This window comes from Pongo pygmaeus, chromosome 6 (genome assembly GCF_028885625.2).
Source record: "Pongo pygmaeus isolate AG05252 chromosome 6, NHGRI_mPonPyg2-v2.0_pri, whole genome shotgun sequence".
NCBI lineage: Eukaryota > Metazoa > Chordata > Mammalia > Primates > Hominidae > Pongo > Pongo pygmaeus.
In genome coordinates, this window is record NC_072379.2 from 84,682,032 (window position 1) to 84,698,158 (window position 16,127).

Sequence of the window (16,127 nt, forward strand, 5' to 3'; positions counted from 1 at the left end):
GCCAAAATTATTCCTTGATCCATGTGATGCAGAATGACTGTTATCAGGCATGAAAACAACATTCATCTTCTTGTATAACTCCATCAAAGTCATGGGGGACTAGGTACATTGTCAATGGACAGTAATATTTTGAAAGGGACATTTTTTTTCTGAGCAGGTGGTCTCAACAGTGGGCTTAACACATTCAGTAGGCCACGCTGTAATCGATTTGCTATCATCCAGGCTTTGCTACTCCACTTATAGAGCACAGGCAGAGTAGATTTAGCATAATTCTAAAGTGTCCTAGGATTTTCAGAATCATAAATGAGCACTGGCTACAACTTAAAGTCTCCACATGCCTTAGCCCCTAATAAGAGAGTCAACCTGTCCTTTGATGCTTTGAAGCCAGGCATTGACTTATTCTCTGTGCCTCTGAAAATCCTAGGTGCCATCTTCTTCTAATAGAAGGCTGTTCTGTGTACACTGAAAATCTGTCCTTTAGCATAGCCATCTTCACTAAGCTTAATAATTTCTAGCTTTTGATTTAAAGTGAGAGACATGAAGCCACTGTAGGTTTATTAATTGGCCTATTTTCAATACTGCTGTGTCTCAGAGAATAGAAACGTCCAAAAAGAGGGAGAGAAGGGGGAATGGCCAGTTGGTACAGTGGTCAGAACACACATATTTGTGAATTAAGTTCACCATTTTATATGGGCACAGTCCATGGATCACAAAACAATTACAATACTAACATGAAGCTCACTAAACACAGATCACCATCCCACATATAATAATGATGAAAAAGTTGGAAATACTGCAAGAATCATGAAAATCTGACACACAGATATGAAGAAAGTGCATGCATACTGTTGGAAAAATGACACTGACAGACTTGCTTGATGCAGGTTTGTCATAAACCTTTAATTTGTAAATAACACAGTATCTGAAAAGCACAATAAAGTGAAGTGTAATAAAAAGATGTATGCCAGTATCCCTCACTAAAAGGTAAGATACATAAAAGCCTATATCCAGACACCTGAAGCAATGCAAGTGGGAGGTACCAAAAATATTTATGGAATTTAAGACTTAATCTTATGAGGGAAATGAGAAGTTATAATCCTATTTTCAAAGATGTTTAAACATATCCCTCAAACTTGCTAAGTTCGTTCTTCTTAGATTTTTTTCTTGGGTATAGCTTAAGACAAGAAAATTAAATTACAATAAACAGTAAAATTTCTTTATTCAGATTTCAAAATGTAGAGTTTAAATTGTTTAGCAAAATCTTAAAACTTCCTTCTAAAAGAGGGGACCATTTAAGGGAAGAAAACATTTACATCTATCACATTAAATGTTGTATAGGTAAACATATAATCCTATACAAACAAAAGATACAATTAACTTTCAAAACCACGGCACCTGTTTCAAGTTTTTCAAGGAAGCCCTTGAACAGTAAGAGTATGAAAAGCCACATATTATGAGAGAAGTTATGACATTTTGGGGATAAAAGGACCCTCTGAAATATCTGATAAATAAAATGGACTTGTTTTACAGATAAATGTACAAAATGTACAATGCTGACATATCATTTTGAGGGAGTCATGCTGGCCTGTCTAACAACACGTGAAGCTGCAAGTTAGGAAGTGCTGTTTCAGAACCAAGAGCTGAGTTAAAAGAGACTACATGTTGTCTCCCACTGAATTATCTTATAATATACTTATTGGAAAATCTACATAAAATTGTGAAAACATTAAACCTGACAAGTACTTCATAGTTCAAAACAAACTACTGTAATGTTTTAACCACATTACATACCCTCTGAGTCTACAAGAACAACCATTTTATCACTGTTAATTCAGAATAAAAATGTACTTCGTTAAATAAAACTTTTTAAGGACATGAGATTAACAATATTCAGACTTAATCATGAAGGACAACAAATTCCTGATTAAGGAAAAATCCAAACATCCTTTTGAAACAAACCTGTGTTTTTCCAAGAAGTCGATAAGCTTGTTGAACCTTGGTATAATGGTTAATGTCAAAATTCTTGCAGATTTTGGAAAGAGCTACGTCCAGCTGTTCCTATGTAAGCAAAAGAAGAAGCAACACATGGGTAAGGAATTCTGTTTTCAAGGCAATGAGAAGAAAACATTAAGACTAATTTCTCACTTTTAGTTAACATTTAAATACATTTACTATCATATCAGATTTAGAAGTCAAAAACAAATTTAAATAAAGTTATAAATTGCAATTGTAAATTTATTAGCAACTATAATCAAGTTTACCAAGATATTAACATGTGAATTTCTATGCCTTAAAACCCATGCCTAGTGTTTTACAGGAAACAAAATAATAGTTTAGTAATGAATCTTACTACTACTTAATGTTTCCTCAAGCATCTGCTAAAATCTTATATAAACTGAATTTGTGGGACTATTGGAGAACAATAAAACAATCTTTCTCTAATCAACGAAAAGGAATTCTCAACAAAACTATATTGAATTTAAAAGTATATTCCTCCAGGTTTAAGCTCTTATATCTAAATTACTATGCTTTATGGATTTCTATTTCAAGATTTTACTTTGAAATAAGAGTTTTTAATATAAATACAGAATAATATCTATTAAGAGTGAAGAAATACTGGGCTCTCAAAAGAAAGCCTTCATTAAAATATTCAGGGAATTGTTAACTTAAGCCACTCAAAGCAGTTGTTTCTGTGACTATCAAATAAACTGTCATTCTCACAATTATTTAATAGCAAATAATTGCATTTGTGGTCAAAAATTACTTTCTCAAAAGGTAATTTGAAAGTCCAATCTCAATTTTTATAAATACTCTTATCAGGAAAACAATAAAAGACTAGAAGAAACCAAATAATTCTTATTTATTAAAATGAATACCCTCCTTTGCAAAGATTGTCAAGGAAAGAGATGAATTTTGAATATATGTAACAGGCAAAAGACGCTTCATGCTCACAATTACATATCTCTTCCTTTTTAGTTTCTACATTTTTGATGAACTATATGAGTATCATTATGAGGTTTAGGAATTTTGGAGGGTTTTCATCAGCCAATAATTACTTACAAGTAAATTAACTCACTATACTAAACAATAAAGTAACTGATAATTAAAATATAATTAATACATAGAAAGTATTTTGGCTATTATATAATTTATATGAGAACACACCTATGGCTAATAGTTCGGAAATTTTTCTTGGAAGTGGCAATATTTTCAAATGCTGTTTTGAGATTCCATAATTTACAAGTAAATTTTTACACTAACTTGACCATAAATAGATATTCCAAATGAAAATCAAGAAATACAGTGATCTAGAGACATTGGTAATAACATAAAAGCCAAAACACAATGTTGCACCTAGGCTATTCAAAAACTTCTGAAAAGAAAAAGTCATTAAGGTTAGGATATAATCCTTCTTACCTCAATCTGTTCCAAAGTATCTTGCAGCTTTGAATTCAGTTCACTATTAAAAAAAAAAACAGAGTTTTTTCCTATTTCTGAGACAAACTAAGTGCTAAATAAATACATACTAACTGAATAATTAATCCATAAATTCAAAGATTAAGAGTATAGACCGTAAGACATGCTGCTGAATTCTACATATAGACAATGCAATAAGAAAAAGTACTAGAAGGGAGTAAGAGTCATTACCAGCAGCCAACAGGATTGTGTGAGTAGAAAGAAACAATCTATAGACAAAAATAAAAAAACTGAAGAATTAAAATTGATAACTTTTACATAAACAGTGTCTATATAAACAATGTTTGTGTGTTTAACAGCCAATTGAATATCCTCTTTCTCAGTGATCTGAAGACTTTTACCCTTTATTTTTATTCTATCTGTCTCAAGTGTATTGGTCATTCAGGAAATGCAAATTAATACTATAAAAACACTGTTACAAATGAAAAGAATGGCTAAAAATATTTTTAAAAAATTAAAAATGACACCACCAAATGTTGGCAAGGACGTTGAGAAAACAGAACCACTCATTTGATGCTAGAGGAAGGGGAAACTGATATAACCTCTCGGAAAACCCTAATATCTACTGAAACAACACACACTCTACCTCCCAGCAGGTCTAGTCCTGGATACATACCGAACAGAAAAGCACACAGAATCCTTGTAGCATTACTTTTAATAGGCAAAAACCTGAGGCAACACGATTGTCTAGAATAATTAGATAAGCAAAATGTGATAAATTCATACAATAAAATCCTACAGCAATTAAAATTTATGTGAACCCCAAAAACATGTTTGGCAAAAGAAGTCAGTAAAAAATAGTATATACTGTATGCTTCCATTTATTTAAAGTTCTAAACAAGCAAAACTAATTTTGGTGACAGAAGCCAGAACAGTGCTTACCTTAGAAGAATGACTGGGATAAGACATGCGAAAAGTTTGTGGGGTGTCAGAAATACTCTGTTTCTACTTCTAGGTGGTAATTACATAACTATGTTTACTTTATAAAAGCTTACTGAATTATACTCATACACTTAGGACATGTGATTGAATCTAGATTTTTTCCCCTTTTAATTCTTACGAGGTCAGTAAAAAAAAAATCAATAGAATTAACATTATTTGAATTATTATATCTCACTACTAAAAAGGATATGATATCTAACAAAATAAATGCAATCACAGAGAACATATTTTAACAAGAAAGAATAAAACCTAATTGTTCTTAAAATAGTACAAACAAGTGAAAGACGTTTAGCACACCAAAATCAAAGGTTTTTAAAATTGCTATCTACTGATAATAAACTTGACTCTCAAATTCCTAGCAGCCAAAGCAAATAGGGAGGGCCATAGTACTTAATCCAGTGTCTATAACAGAAGAACATACCAGTAGCTCAAAGGGGAAAAATAAATCAAAACAAAAATATAAAAATCACTTTTGCTTGCATTAAGTTCCGAGAGAAAATTTTGCCAGTGTCTTGATCTCCAAAGGCACAACACCCTTGACAATATCCTTACAATACATACAATAATGGGTTCCTTGCATTTGCTTCTTATAGACCCTTTCAAGGCAAGCTACAGAGATAATACCAGAGTGAGATATAGATAGATATAGATAGCAATCTGTCAGAAAAGTAAAACCAATGTAATACAAGCACACAGTTTTTGATGCTCTCAATGATAACTGTCCAAACATCTAGAGGAATTAGATCATTTTCTGCAAATAGTATTTATCATAAGCATACTTTGAATTGAAGTTGAGGACTGGAGAGTATATTCTCTAGTAAAAACTGGAAGTGAGCAAAACTATATCCTTTGACAATTAACAGTGTACGACTGATACCTTATTAGAAAAATTAAGAACTCTAACCAGGATTTGTGCCTGAAATATAGCCAAATCCTCAGACATAGATTAAGGGAATACTTGCAGGTAGGACTGAAATTTCCTTAAAAAAATAATTCTAGGACAATTCCTGCCAAAAAAATAATGAATGGATAAATAAGTGAATGAAGAATGAAAACTATTGTCCCCAAAATAATTCCCCCAAAAGGATAGCTATGGTAGTGTCTTAACACTTTCAAAGAATTAAATAAATCCTCACCCAACCCCAAGAAAAGCAAAACAAAACAAATCAGTATCTTCTCTCCCTCAGAGCTGTTCCTTCTCCCATGTTCTCTGTCTCGATTCACAGCATCACCACCTACTCAAACAAAGCTGAAAATCTCAGCGTCATCTTGCATTCTTCCCTCTCTATACGTAATTGGTAATCAAATCCTGATGATTCTACCATTTCATTTCAGTATTTCCCATATCCACCTGTGCTTATCTTTTCTCAATTCTATGTCCTAATTCAAGCATTATCACCTTTTGCTTAGGGAATATAAATCATTCTGTTATAAAGATACATGCACGTGTATGCTCACTGCAGCACTATTCAAGATAACAAAGACATGTGAATAGCAAAGACATGTGAATAGCAAAGAAATGGAGTCAACCCAAATGCCCATCAGTGACAGACTGGATAAAGAAAATGTGGTACATATACACCATGGGATACTATGCAGTCATAAAAAGGAATCAGATCATGTCCTTTGCGGGGACATGGATGAAGCTGGAAGCCATTATCTCCAGCAAACTAACACAGGAATAGAAAACCAAACACCACATGTTCTGACTTATAAGTGGGAGCTGAACAATGAGAACACATGGACACAGGGAGGGGAACAACACAGTGGGGCCTATCAGGGGACGGGTGGGAAGAAGAGCATCAGGAAAAATAGCTAATGCATGCCAGATTTAATACCTAGATGATGGGTTGATAGGTGCAGCAAACCACCATGGCACTCATTTACCTATGTAACAGACATGCACATTCTGCACATGTACCCGGAACTTAAAATAATGAAAAAAAAAATAGCTTCCTAACGAATCTGCACATGCAACACACCTATTTTAATCAATCTATCCATTTATTTGACAAACACCATCAACCAAACATTGTACAACATCCTTCAAAAAGCTGTCAGAAATAGCTCTGAGCAGGGGTCTAACTTCACATTGGATTTGGTCAATATTCTATATGATTTGGCAGACACAGTGTTGTCAAAAGGCTTTATGCAAGGCAAGTGCTACCTAGTCCTGTGGGCTCTACCATTTCCTGTGGTCTTACATCCGGCAGCCTCACATTTGTATGACCTGCCTGGTCCCTAAAGACATCTGAGTGCAGCTCTTAAGTAAAGCAAAAATAAAACATTAATCTCCTGCTTTAAATCTTTTGGTGGCTCCGTATTAAACTAACAAGAAAAGCCCCAAATTAGTACGGCATGTAAGACCTTTAACAATCTGACATGAAAAAAATAACTTCGCATTGACTTCTCAATGCCTATATTTTAGACATATGTACTGTGCACAGCACCTAAACCAAACTCCAGACTTTCACACCCTCAGTTCTTGTACATAGTGCTCACAATAACTTGAATATCCCTTCTTCCTTTCTCTCTCACAAACATCCATCTATCTTTCCAGGCTTAATTCAAATACCATATTCTCTGGGAAGTCCTTCCCTGCTAAGTAACTACCCCCACAACCTTCATAATACTCTGTTTACAGCATCCTGTATTACAGTAAGGAATACCTGTGGCTGTGTCTCCAAGGCACAAGTGTTTAAGGCACTGTGGCTTACTCACCAGTGACTCTCCAGAAATAAATCTACTACCTCAGAGCAGATAATAAATATTCTAAGTCAAATATGTAATTCAAAGAAAAATGGTAAAATTTTGCCATCATTCCATTAGCCCCTATTCTCTACCTCAATAAATAAAACTACAGAGATAGAAGGAAAGGGAAAATAATGTTTTAGAAGAAAAAGAATCACACTGAACTCTGGGTCTGCAGGAGCCTTAGCAACAAAAGAGAGATGAGTAAGAGTTAAAGACAGTTACACTATCATATGGAGTTCAAAATTTCACCCAAGGCTGATCCTAGAGTAACAGAAACAGAGAGGCAAGGACAAGTGGAATAATGAGTAATTCAGAACTGGTAAACATATTCCTTTAGGGAATATTTTGAGTCTGGAGGAAAAAGAAATATATCTGAATTGATTCACAAATGAAAGCAATGATTTCTTCGGCTTCTCTATCAAAACAAATGGGCTTTAGTGTTGGTTTATGAAATTATAATAAACCTAGATGTTTTTATGGCTGTTATTAAAGGTAAATAATTCTATATCCTATTTATTAAGATTTAATGCAAATGTGGTAAGGTAAACAGCATATGGAAGATTACAAACATAAAAATCTATAAATCAAAAATTTGGTTTCACTAAAAATGCTTTCAAAATGTACAACTGCAATTTGACAACAATTTACTAATTAAAAATACATATATAAAAGTTATGTGATTAAATAGTGGACATTAACGTACAGCTTTTAAAGAAGCTCTTAGCCATCATTTAGAAACATGAATTCAATCTATTTTGATCAATTAATCAAAGTATGTTAAAAGGATCTATTCATAAACATTTTGATAAATAAATGCAGCATTATGGTCAAAAAATTACCAGTTCTAAGATGGAAGGCTAAAAGCCTTTAAAAGCGATCTGCAAGCTGAATGGAATGAATCAAACAATTCTGAAAAGGGTTTTTACCATCACTACAGGAAATATTAGGAATAATTTATCCACAAAGAACCAATTAATAGTGTTCTTTAAAAAACTAATCTAGGACACACATACACTCACAAGAATGAGTCCTAGAAAGGTCGCATATAAATCAAGATTTTGAACAAATCTGACTATACAGAAAGACAAGATGGCACAGCGATAATATCTTAATGATCTTTCCCTGGTCTGTTATTAATGAACCATATGATTTAAGTCAAGTCCTTTAATATCTCTGGGCATCAGTTTCCTATATAAAGGTGGGCTAGATAGAAAGGGTTGCTTCCAGCTCTAATGTTTCACGATTCTGTTATATGCTGAAGACAAGTTACTCAACTGCCCAGTTTGTACATGGTTCAGTAAAGTTCTAAAACTTTTAGAATGAGCTTAAGTAAATGTACTTCCAAGTTTATACTGTATCTCCATGGCCCTAAGACATTGACGTTCCAGTCTGTTTAAATCACAGCCTAGTCCAGTGGTTTTCAATCTACTTACAGGAAGCAGAGAATTTATCAGCAGACCTCAGAGAAACTGATTTTTCAACATTCTAAAGCTAAACCAACAACTCTTAGGTACCACGAGTGTCTTTGTGATCCTTCAAACCGTATATAACCAGGCTATAACAGAATTCCTAAGATCACTTTGGATCTAACTAGATCTCTGTCTTCACTTAACTTCACTTAACTCTGTTAATAAATCCCTGACCTTGCCCAGGTGCAGTGGCTCACGCTTGTAATCCCAGCACTTTGGAAGGCTGAGGCACGTGGATCATCTGAGGTCAGGAGTTCGAGACCAGCCTGGCTAACATGATGAAACCCCACCTCTACTAAAAATAGAAAAAAAATAGCGGGGCGGGGTGGCGCACGCCTCTAGTTCCAGCTACTCAGGAGGCTGGGGCAGGAGAATCACTTGAACCAGGGAGGCAGAGGTTGCAGTGAGCCGAGATTGTACCACTGCACTCCAGCCTGGGTGACACAGCGAGACTCTGTCTCCAAAAACAGAAAGAAAGAAATCCCTGACCTAATCTATCACCACAAAGCTCAGAGTCCAATACTAATATGTTCAAAACATCTCCAACTTTATTAACTGTAATTCTAGATCAGAGATCAGAACCCACAGGCCAAATCCACCTGGCAGTCTGTGTTTCTAAATAAAGTTTTACTAGAACATAGCCACATCCCTTTGCTTTTTGTCTACAGCTACTTTCAGACTACAAAGGCAGAGCTGAATAGTTGCAACAGAGACATATGGCATGTAAAACCTAGAATATTTACTATCGGGCCCTTTAAAGACAGTTTGCCAAGCCCATGCTAGAGTGCAGCAGAACTTTTACTTGGTGAACTGATAAAAGTTAAAACAGGAAGAAGTTGAATCTCTGAATAGACCAAGAACAGGAGCTGAAATTGTGGCAATAATCAATAGCTTACCAGCCAAACAGAGTCCAGGACCAGATGGATTCACAGCCGAATTCCACCAGAGGTACAAGGAGGAACTGGTACCATTCCTTCTGAAACTATTCCAACCAATAGAAAAAGAGGGAATCCTCCCTAACTCATTTTATGAGACCAGCATCATCCTGATACCAAAGCCGGGCAGAGACACAACCAAAAAAGAGAATTTTAGACCAATATCCTTGATGAACAGTGATGCAAAAATCCTGAATAAAATACTGGCAAACCGAATCCAGCAGCACATCAAAAAGTTTATCCACCATGATCAAGTGGGCTTCATCCCTGGGATGCAAGGCTGGTTCAATATACGCAAATCAATAAATGTAATCCAGCATATAAACAGAACCAAAGACAAACACCATATGATTATCTCAATAGATGCAGAAAAGGCCTTTGACAAAATTCAACAATCCTTCATGCTAAAAACTCTCAATAAATTAGGTATTGATGGGACATATCTCAAAATAATAAGAGCTATCTATGACAAACCCACAGCCAATATCATACTGAATGGGCAAAAACTGGAAGCATTCCCTTTGAAAACTGGCACAAGACAGGGATGCCCTCTCTCACCACTCCTATTCAACATCGTGTTGGAAGTTCTGGCCAGGGCAATTAGGCAGGAGAAGGAAATAAAGGGTATTCAATTAGGAAAAGAGGAAGTCAAATTGTCCCTGTTTGCAGACGACATGATTGTACATCTAGAAAATCCCATTGTCTCAGCCCAAAATCTCCTTAAGCTGATAAGCAACTTCAGCAAAGTCTCAGGATACAAAATCAATGTACAAAAATCACAAGCATTCTTATACACCAATAACAGACAAACAGAGAGCCAAATCATGAGTGAACTCCCATTCACAGTTGCTTCAAAGAGAATAAAATACTAAGGAACCCAACTTACAAGGGACATGAAGGACCTCTTCAAGGAGAACTACAAACCACTGCTCAAGGAAATAAAAGAGGATACAAACAAATGGAAGAACATTCCATGCTCATGGGTAGGAAGAATCAATATCGTGAAAATGGCCATACTACGCAAAGTAATTTATAGATTCAATGCCATCCCCATCAAGCTACCAAGGACTTTCTTCACAGAATTGGAAAAAACTACTTTAAAGTTTATATGGAACCAAAAAAGAGCCCACATCGCCAAGTCAATCCTAAGCCAAAAGAACAAAGCTGGAGGCATCACGCTACCTGACTTCAAACTATACTACAAGGCTACAGTAACCAAAACAGCATGCTACTGGTACCAAAACAGAGATATAGATCATTGGAACAGAACAGAGCCCTCAGAAATAACGCTGCATATCTACAACTATCTGATCTTTGACAAACCTGACGAAAACAAGCAATGGGGAAACAATTCCCTATGTAATAAATGGTGCTGGGAAAACTGGCTAGCCATATGGAGAAAGCTGAAACTGGATCCCTTCCTTACACCTTATACAAAGATTAATTCAAGATGGATTCAAGACTTAAATGTTAGACCTAAAACCATAAAAACCCTAGAAGAAAACCTAGGCATTACCATTCAGGACATAGGCATGGGCAAGGACTTCATGTCTAAAACACCAAAAGCAATGGCGACAAAAGCCAAAATTAACAAATGGGATCTAATTAAACTAAAGAGCTTCTGCACAGCAAAAGAAACTACCATCAGAGTGAACAGGCAACCTACAAAATGGGAGAAAATTTTTGCAACCTACTCATCTGACAAAGGGCTAATATCCAGAATCTACAATGAACTCCAACAAATTTACAAGAAAAAAACAAACAACCCCATCAAAAAGTGGGCAAAAGATATGAACAGACACTTCTCAAAAGAAGACATTTATGCAGCCAAAAGACACATGAAAAAATGCTCATCATCACTGGCCATCAGAGAAATGCAAATCAAAACCACAATGAGATACCATCTCATACCAGTTAGAATGGCAATCATTAAAAAGTCAGGAAACATTAAAAAGTCAGGTGCTGGAGAGGATGTGGAGAAATAGGAACACTTTTACACTGTTGGTGGGACTGTAAACTAGTTCGACCACTGTGGAAGTCAGTGTGGCAATTCCTCAGGGATCTAGAACTAGAAATACCATTTGACCCAGCCATCCCATTACTGGGTATATACCCAAAGGACTATAAATCATGCTGCTATAAAGACACATGCACACGTATGTTTATTGTGGCACTATTCACAATAGCAAAGACTTGGAACCAATCCAAATGTCCAACAATGATAGACTGGATTAAGAAAATGTGGCCCATATACACCATGGAATACTATGCAGCCATAAAAAATGATGAGTTCATGTCCTTTGTAGGGACATGGATGAAACTGGAAATCATCATTCTCAGTAAACTATCGCAAGGACAAAAAACTAAACACCACATGTTCTCACTCATAGATGGGAATTGAACAATGAGAACACATGGACACAGGAAGGGGAACATCACACTCTGGGGACTGTTGTGGGGTGGGGAGAAGGGGGAGGGATAGCATTAGGAGATATACCTAATGCTAAATGACGAGTTAATGGGTGCAGCACACCAGCATGGCACATGTATACATATGTAACTAACCTGCACATTGTGCACATGCACCCTAAAACTTAAAGTATAATTAAAAAAAAAAAAAAGAAAAAAATGTTAAAACAGGAAAGAGATATATGTGTGTATATGTGTCTGTATATATATATTATGTATATATATTTTTAATTATTTTTAAAAAATTAGTAAGCTGTAAAAGTGGTTTACTCCAGGGATTAGGAAAGGGAAGGGTGAATGGGGCAGAAAGAAAACTGTTTGCTTTTTATTTAAAACCCTCTTGTTTATTAGGATTTTTGCCATGTGAAACTATTATTTTACATTATTTAAAAAAGCACAGCATGGCAGAGGGAGGCAGAGAAAAACAAGTTAAAATAGAAGATAAGGAGTGCAGGTGTTATCAAAACTTGGTCCAAGCTGACCAACCAACAAGCACTCAGGATCTAGACAATTGATCAAGCTAGAAGGCCTGGCAACCTAGCAGAAACAATCAATGTTCAAACATTAGTCAAGGCAGGGCTCCTTATGTCCCTGACCTTAGAGGAAGAAAGCAGGCACATCTTGCTATAAAGAAATTAAATGCAATAGGGCAAGAAAAGTTCCCAGTATTGCTATATTTGTAAGCTGTGTTCATTTGCCATATGACGTAAAGATATTCTACAACCTACAATTTTCACTAAACTACCAAGATCACATTCTGAGAAAAAATGAAGGAATTCTTGAAAGATTATGAGACATTTAATACATCTGTTTATGTTAAAGTACAGTACTCAACAAACTAGTTCAGTAGTATGCAAACTTTACAGTGCATAATACAAAAGCTATCAGGCTCCCTCAAGTAGTTTCTTTCAAATGAAATACAATAATAAAGCAGTTTTGACTTTTAAAAATAACTTTCCTTGAAACAAATTGAGACAAATTTCAAGTGAAAAAGAAATTAGGTACTTCATTCACAGATGCACTTTAGCATAAACACATTCTGATTCTTATTCTTAATAAATCCCAACTATATGACTCTCTGTCAATCAACTCAGGAAATATCAAACAATGTAAAAATGTTCTCTCAGTTATAAAAGTGAACAAAACTGGGATTACTGTTATCTTTTATTAAAGATGCTGAAACATGGCACATCTCAAGGAAGACACAAGGTGCAGAGGAAGTGCCAGTTCTCTTTCATTTTTCAACCAACTAGGTGCATCATTATATGACAGTCATTCCTCAGTCTATGTGGCGGATTATTCTGAGACCCTCCATAGACATCAAAATCCATGGTTGCTCAAGTTCTTTATATAAAATGGCGCAGTACTTGCATATAACCTATCCGCATCCTCCTTATACTTTAAATCATCTCGATTCCTTATAATGTCTAATACAATGCAAATGTATGTAAACAGTTATATTGTATTATTTTTTATTTTTATTATTTTTGTGATTGCATTGTGATTTTTGTGTTGTATTGTTATTTTTGTTGCTGTTTTTTCTTTCCAAATATTTTCCATTTTCGGCTGGTTGAATCCAGAGATACAGAACACATGGATACAGAGAGCTGATTATACTTGGCATTTCATGTATTAAACTACCTAGTCATATAATCTGAGACTTACAAGATATAGACTCAGTATTTCTTTATGCAGAAGCAAATATGTAAATTCTGTTTTTCCTATTTTCAGAATCATAAGAGTCAACCCTAAGTTTTTCCATCTCAGCTATTCCAAGTAACTCTCCTTAGAGAGTTTGCGCTCTACCAAAAACAAAAACCTTATTTCCAATAAAGGAATGATGTGACTAGGAAAGAAAAGAGGAACACATAATCTGCCAAGAAAAAATTAACAAGTAGACAAGTAGGTATACTGTGCGTATAAACTTGCTTAAAATATTTTTTAAAAATTACATCAGGGGCCGGGCGCGGTGGCTCACGCCTGTAATCCCAGCACTTTGGAAGGCCGAGGCCGGCGGATCACGAGGTCAGGAGATCGAGACCATCCTGGCGAGCACAGTGAAACCCCGTCTCTACTAAAAATACAAAAAATTAGCCAGGCACGGTGGCGGGCACCTGCAGTTCCAGCTACTGGGGAGGCTGAGGCAGGAGAATGGCGTGAACCCAGGAGGCGGCGCTTGCAGTGAGCCGAGATAGCGCCACTGCACTCTGGCCTGGGCGAAAGAGCAAGACTCCATCTCAAAAAAAAAAAAAAAAATCACATCAGAATTCAGAAATGTTCTATATCATGGGGTGATTCTCTCAAAAATCATTTCTAAAAGGAAAATATTTATGATTCTCTAGTCATCAACAAGAATTAGGATATAAATGTTTTTAAAACTGATAATATATAAATTCAGTTGGAAGTTAATTACTGTTCCTAAGATTACTAGAATGTAAAATGCTTATTCACTCTAATTCACTCATGTCCAAGCAAAGATTAAATCTTGCCTTTGGCTAAGTTCCACAAGCCCAAGTCAATTAAATACATTTTTAAAGTGTGGATGAATCCTGTATGAGTAGGCCCAACTAGAGAGCTCAAGAACAGGTGCAACACTGTACTGGGAAGACCAGAGGAAACAGAGCAAAAGAAAGAAAAACACACAGAAAAAAAAAAAAAAAAAAAAAGAGGTGTATCTAATTTATAAAGACAAAAATAAAAGAATGTTAGAATAACAATGTCTTTTATCTTTGTAGACTCAACGTGACCCACATGTCAATTAACTCTACCCTTATATCCCACATTATATCATCTACAAAAGAAGTGAACAAACTTATTATGTTCTCCCATATAAACAAAAGAGTGAAACAACAGGTGAAGGGAAAGAGGGAATGGTGTTAGGCAGGTGAATGGTGGCTGGCAAAGGATAATGTGCTGGTATGGGGTGGAAAAGAAATGCTAACGGAGGGGCTATCATCACCACCAGACAGCTCCAACTGATAGCCCTGCTCTCTGAGTCACCCTGACACTGTCACTAAATCACCAAGCTAAAAACATAACTTTATCTAAGTTTTCCTAAGATACCTAAAGTAAAACCCCATTACAAAGAATTTCTTGGGATATCTGAATGTATATGTGACGTATTTTTACCTATTTGCAGAGAATAAGACCAATTTTTCTTATCACATGCATGACTAACATATCTAAACATAGCATGCTTCTTATACACTGTATTACCTAAAATAACTATTAATTTAAATCTTTTCCATTTCAACCTTTTAACCTCATTCGATAACTGTAGCCACACCTCCTCCACATATCAGTATATCCATTAATTTAAAAAGTGCTCAGAAGCCACTTGATATCAATTTTTAAAAGCCCAAATAAGAATTTCTTTCAAAGACATTTTTTACAGTTAACACTCATCATGTAAGGCATTTACTTTAGCATAGCTAAAATAGATTTTTAATTATATAAAAGTTTCAACACATCACCTGCTCCCTCAATTTCCTGCCACCCAATTCCACGCTCATTCTTTCCTATTATAATAGACAGTGACCTTTTCAAAGTCAATCTCTGCTATAATCCCTGCAAAGCCTTAGTATATTATTATGCTATTTTATTTTCAGCTTCTCACTCTCTCCTACCGATTTTCAAATATTGAGGTTTCCTCTTCTTAATTCTATATCTGTCCTCATCACAAAATTTCCTCACCTTACACTTGATAGTTCAACCAACTCCCACCAAATCTGTCCCCAAAAGGTCAACTATGACTTCTTTGTTGCTATAAATCCAACAGATACATATTTTCAGTCTTCATTTTGCTTGGTAACTCCGCAACAAAGATATCATTTCTGGTGTAGACAGTTTCCTATTCACAACCCTCATATCCTGGCCTACCTCAAGTCTTCCTGCTCCTCCTTCAGGTCCTCCTTAGTCTTGATCCCCGAAGGGGAGTTAGATCCGAATGCTTCCACTGTATGCACAACTTCCCTCTCTCTACAGCCTAATTCTATGGGTGCCTACTTTACTATAAGTCCTTCCTGATAGATTATGATGTTCTTTATGAAACCAGAGATTATACTGATCACACTGTATGTGG

At 35.6% G+C, this 16,127-nt stretch overlaps 1 protein-coding gene across 2 annotated transcripts in view; it reads right to left on the reverse strand.

Moving 5' to 3' along the window:
* VPS50 (VPS50 subunit of EARP/GARPII complex) overlaps window positions 1-16,127 on the reverse strand; it is a 128,136-nt gene that overhangs the window by 84,390 nt on the left and 27,619 nt on the right. For both annotated transcript variants that reach the window (XM_054495329.2, XM_054495331.2), the window contains exons 10-11: window positions 3,418-3,460; window positions 1,960-2,058 (exon numbers count right to left, since the gene is read on the reverse strand). In XM_054495329.2, coding sequence (XP_054351304.1) covers window positions 1,960-2,058; window positions 3,418-3,460 — 142 coding nt within the window. The remainder of the gene's footprint in view (window positions 1-1,959; window positions 2,059-3,417; window positions 3,461-16,127) is intronic.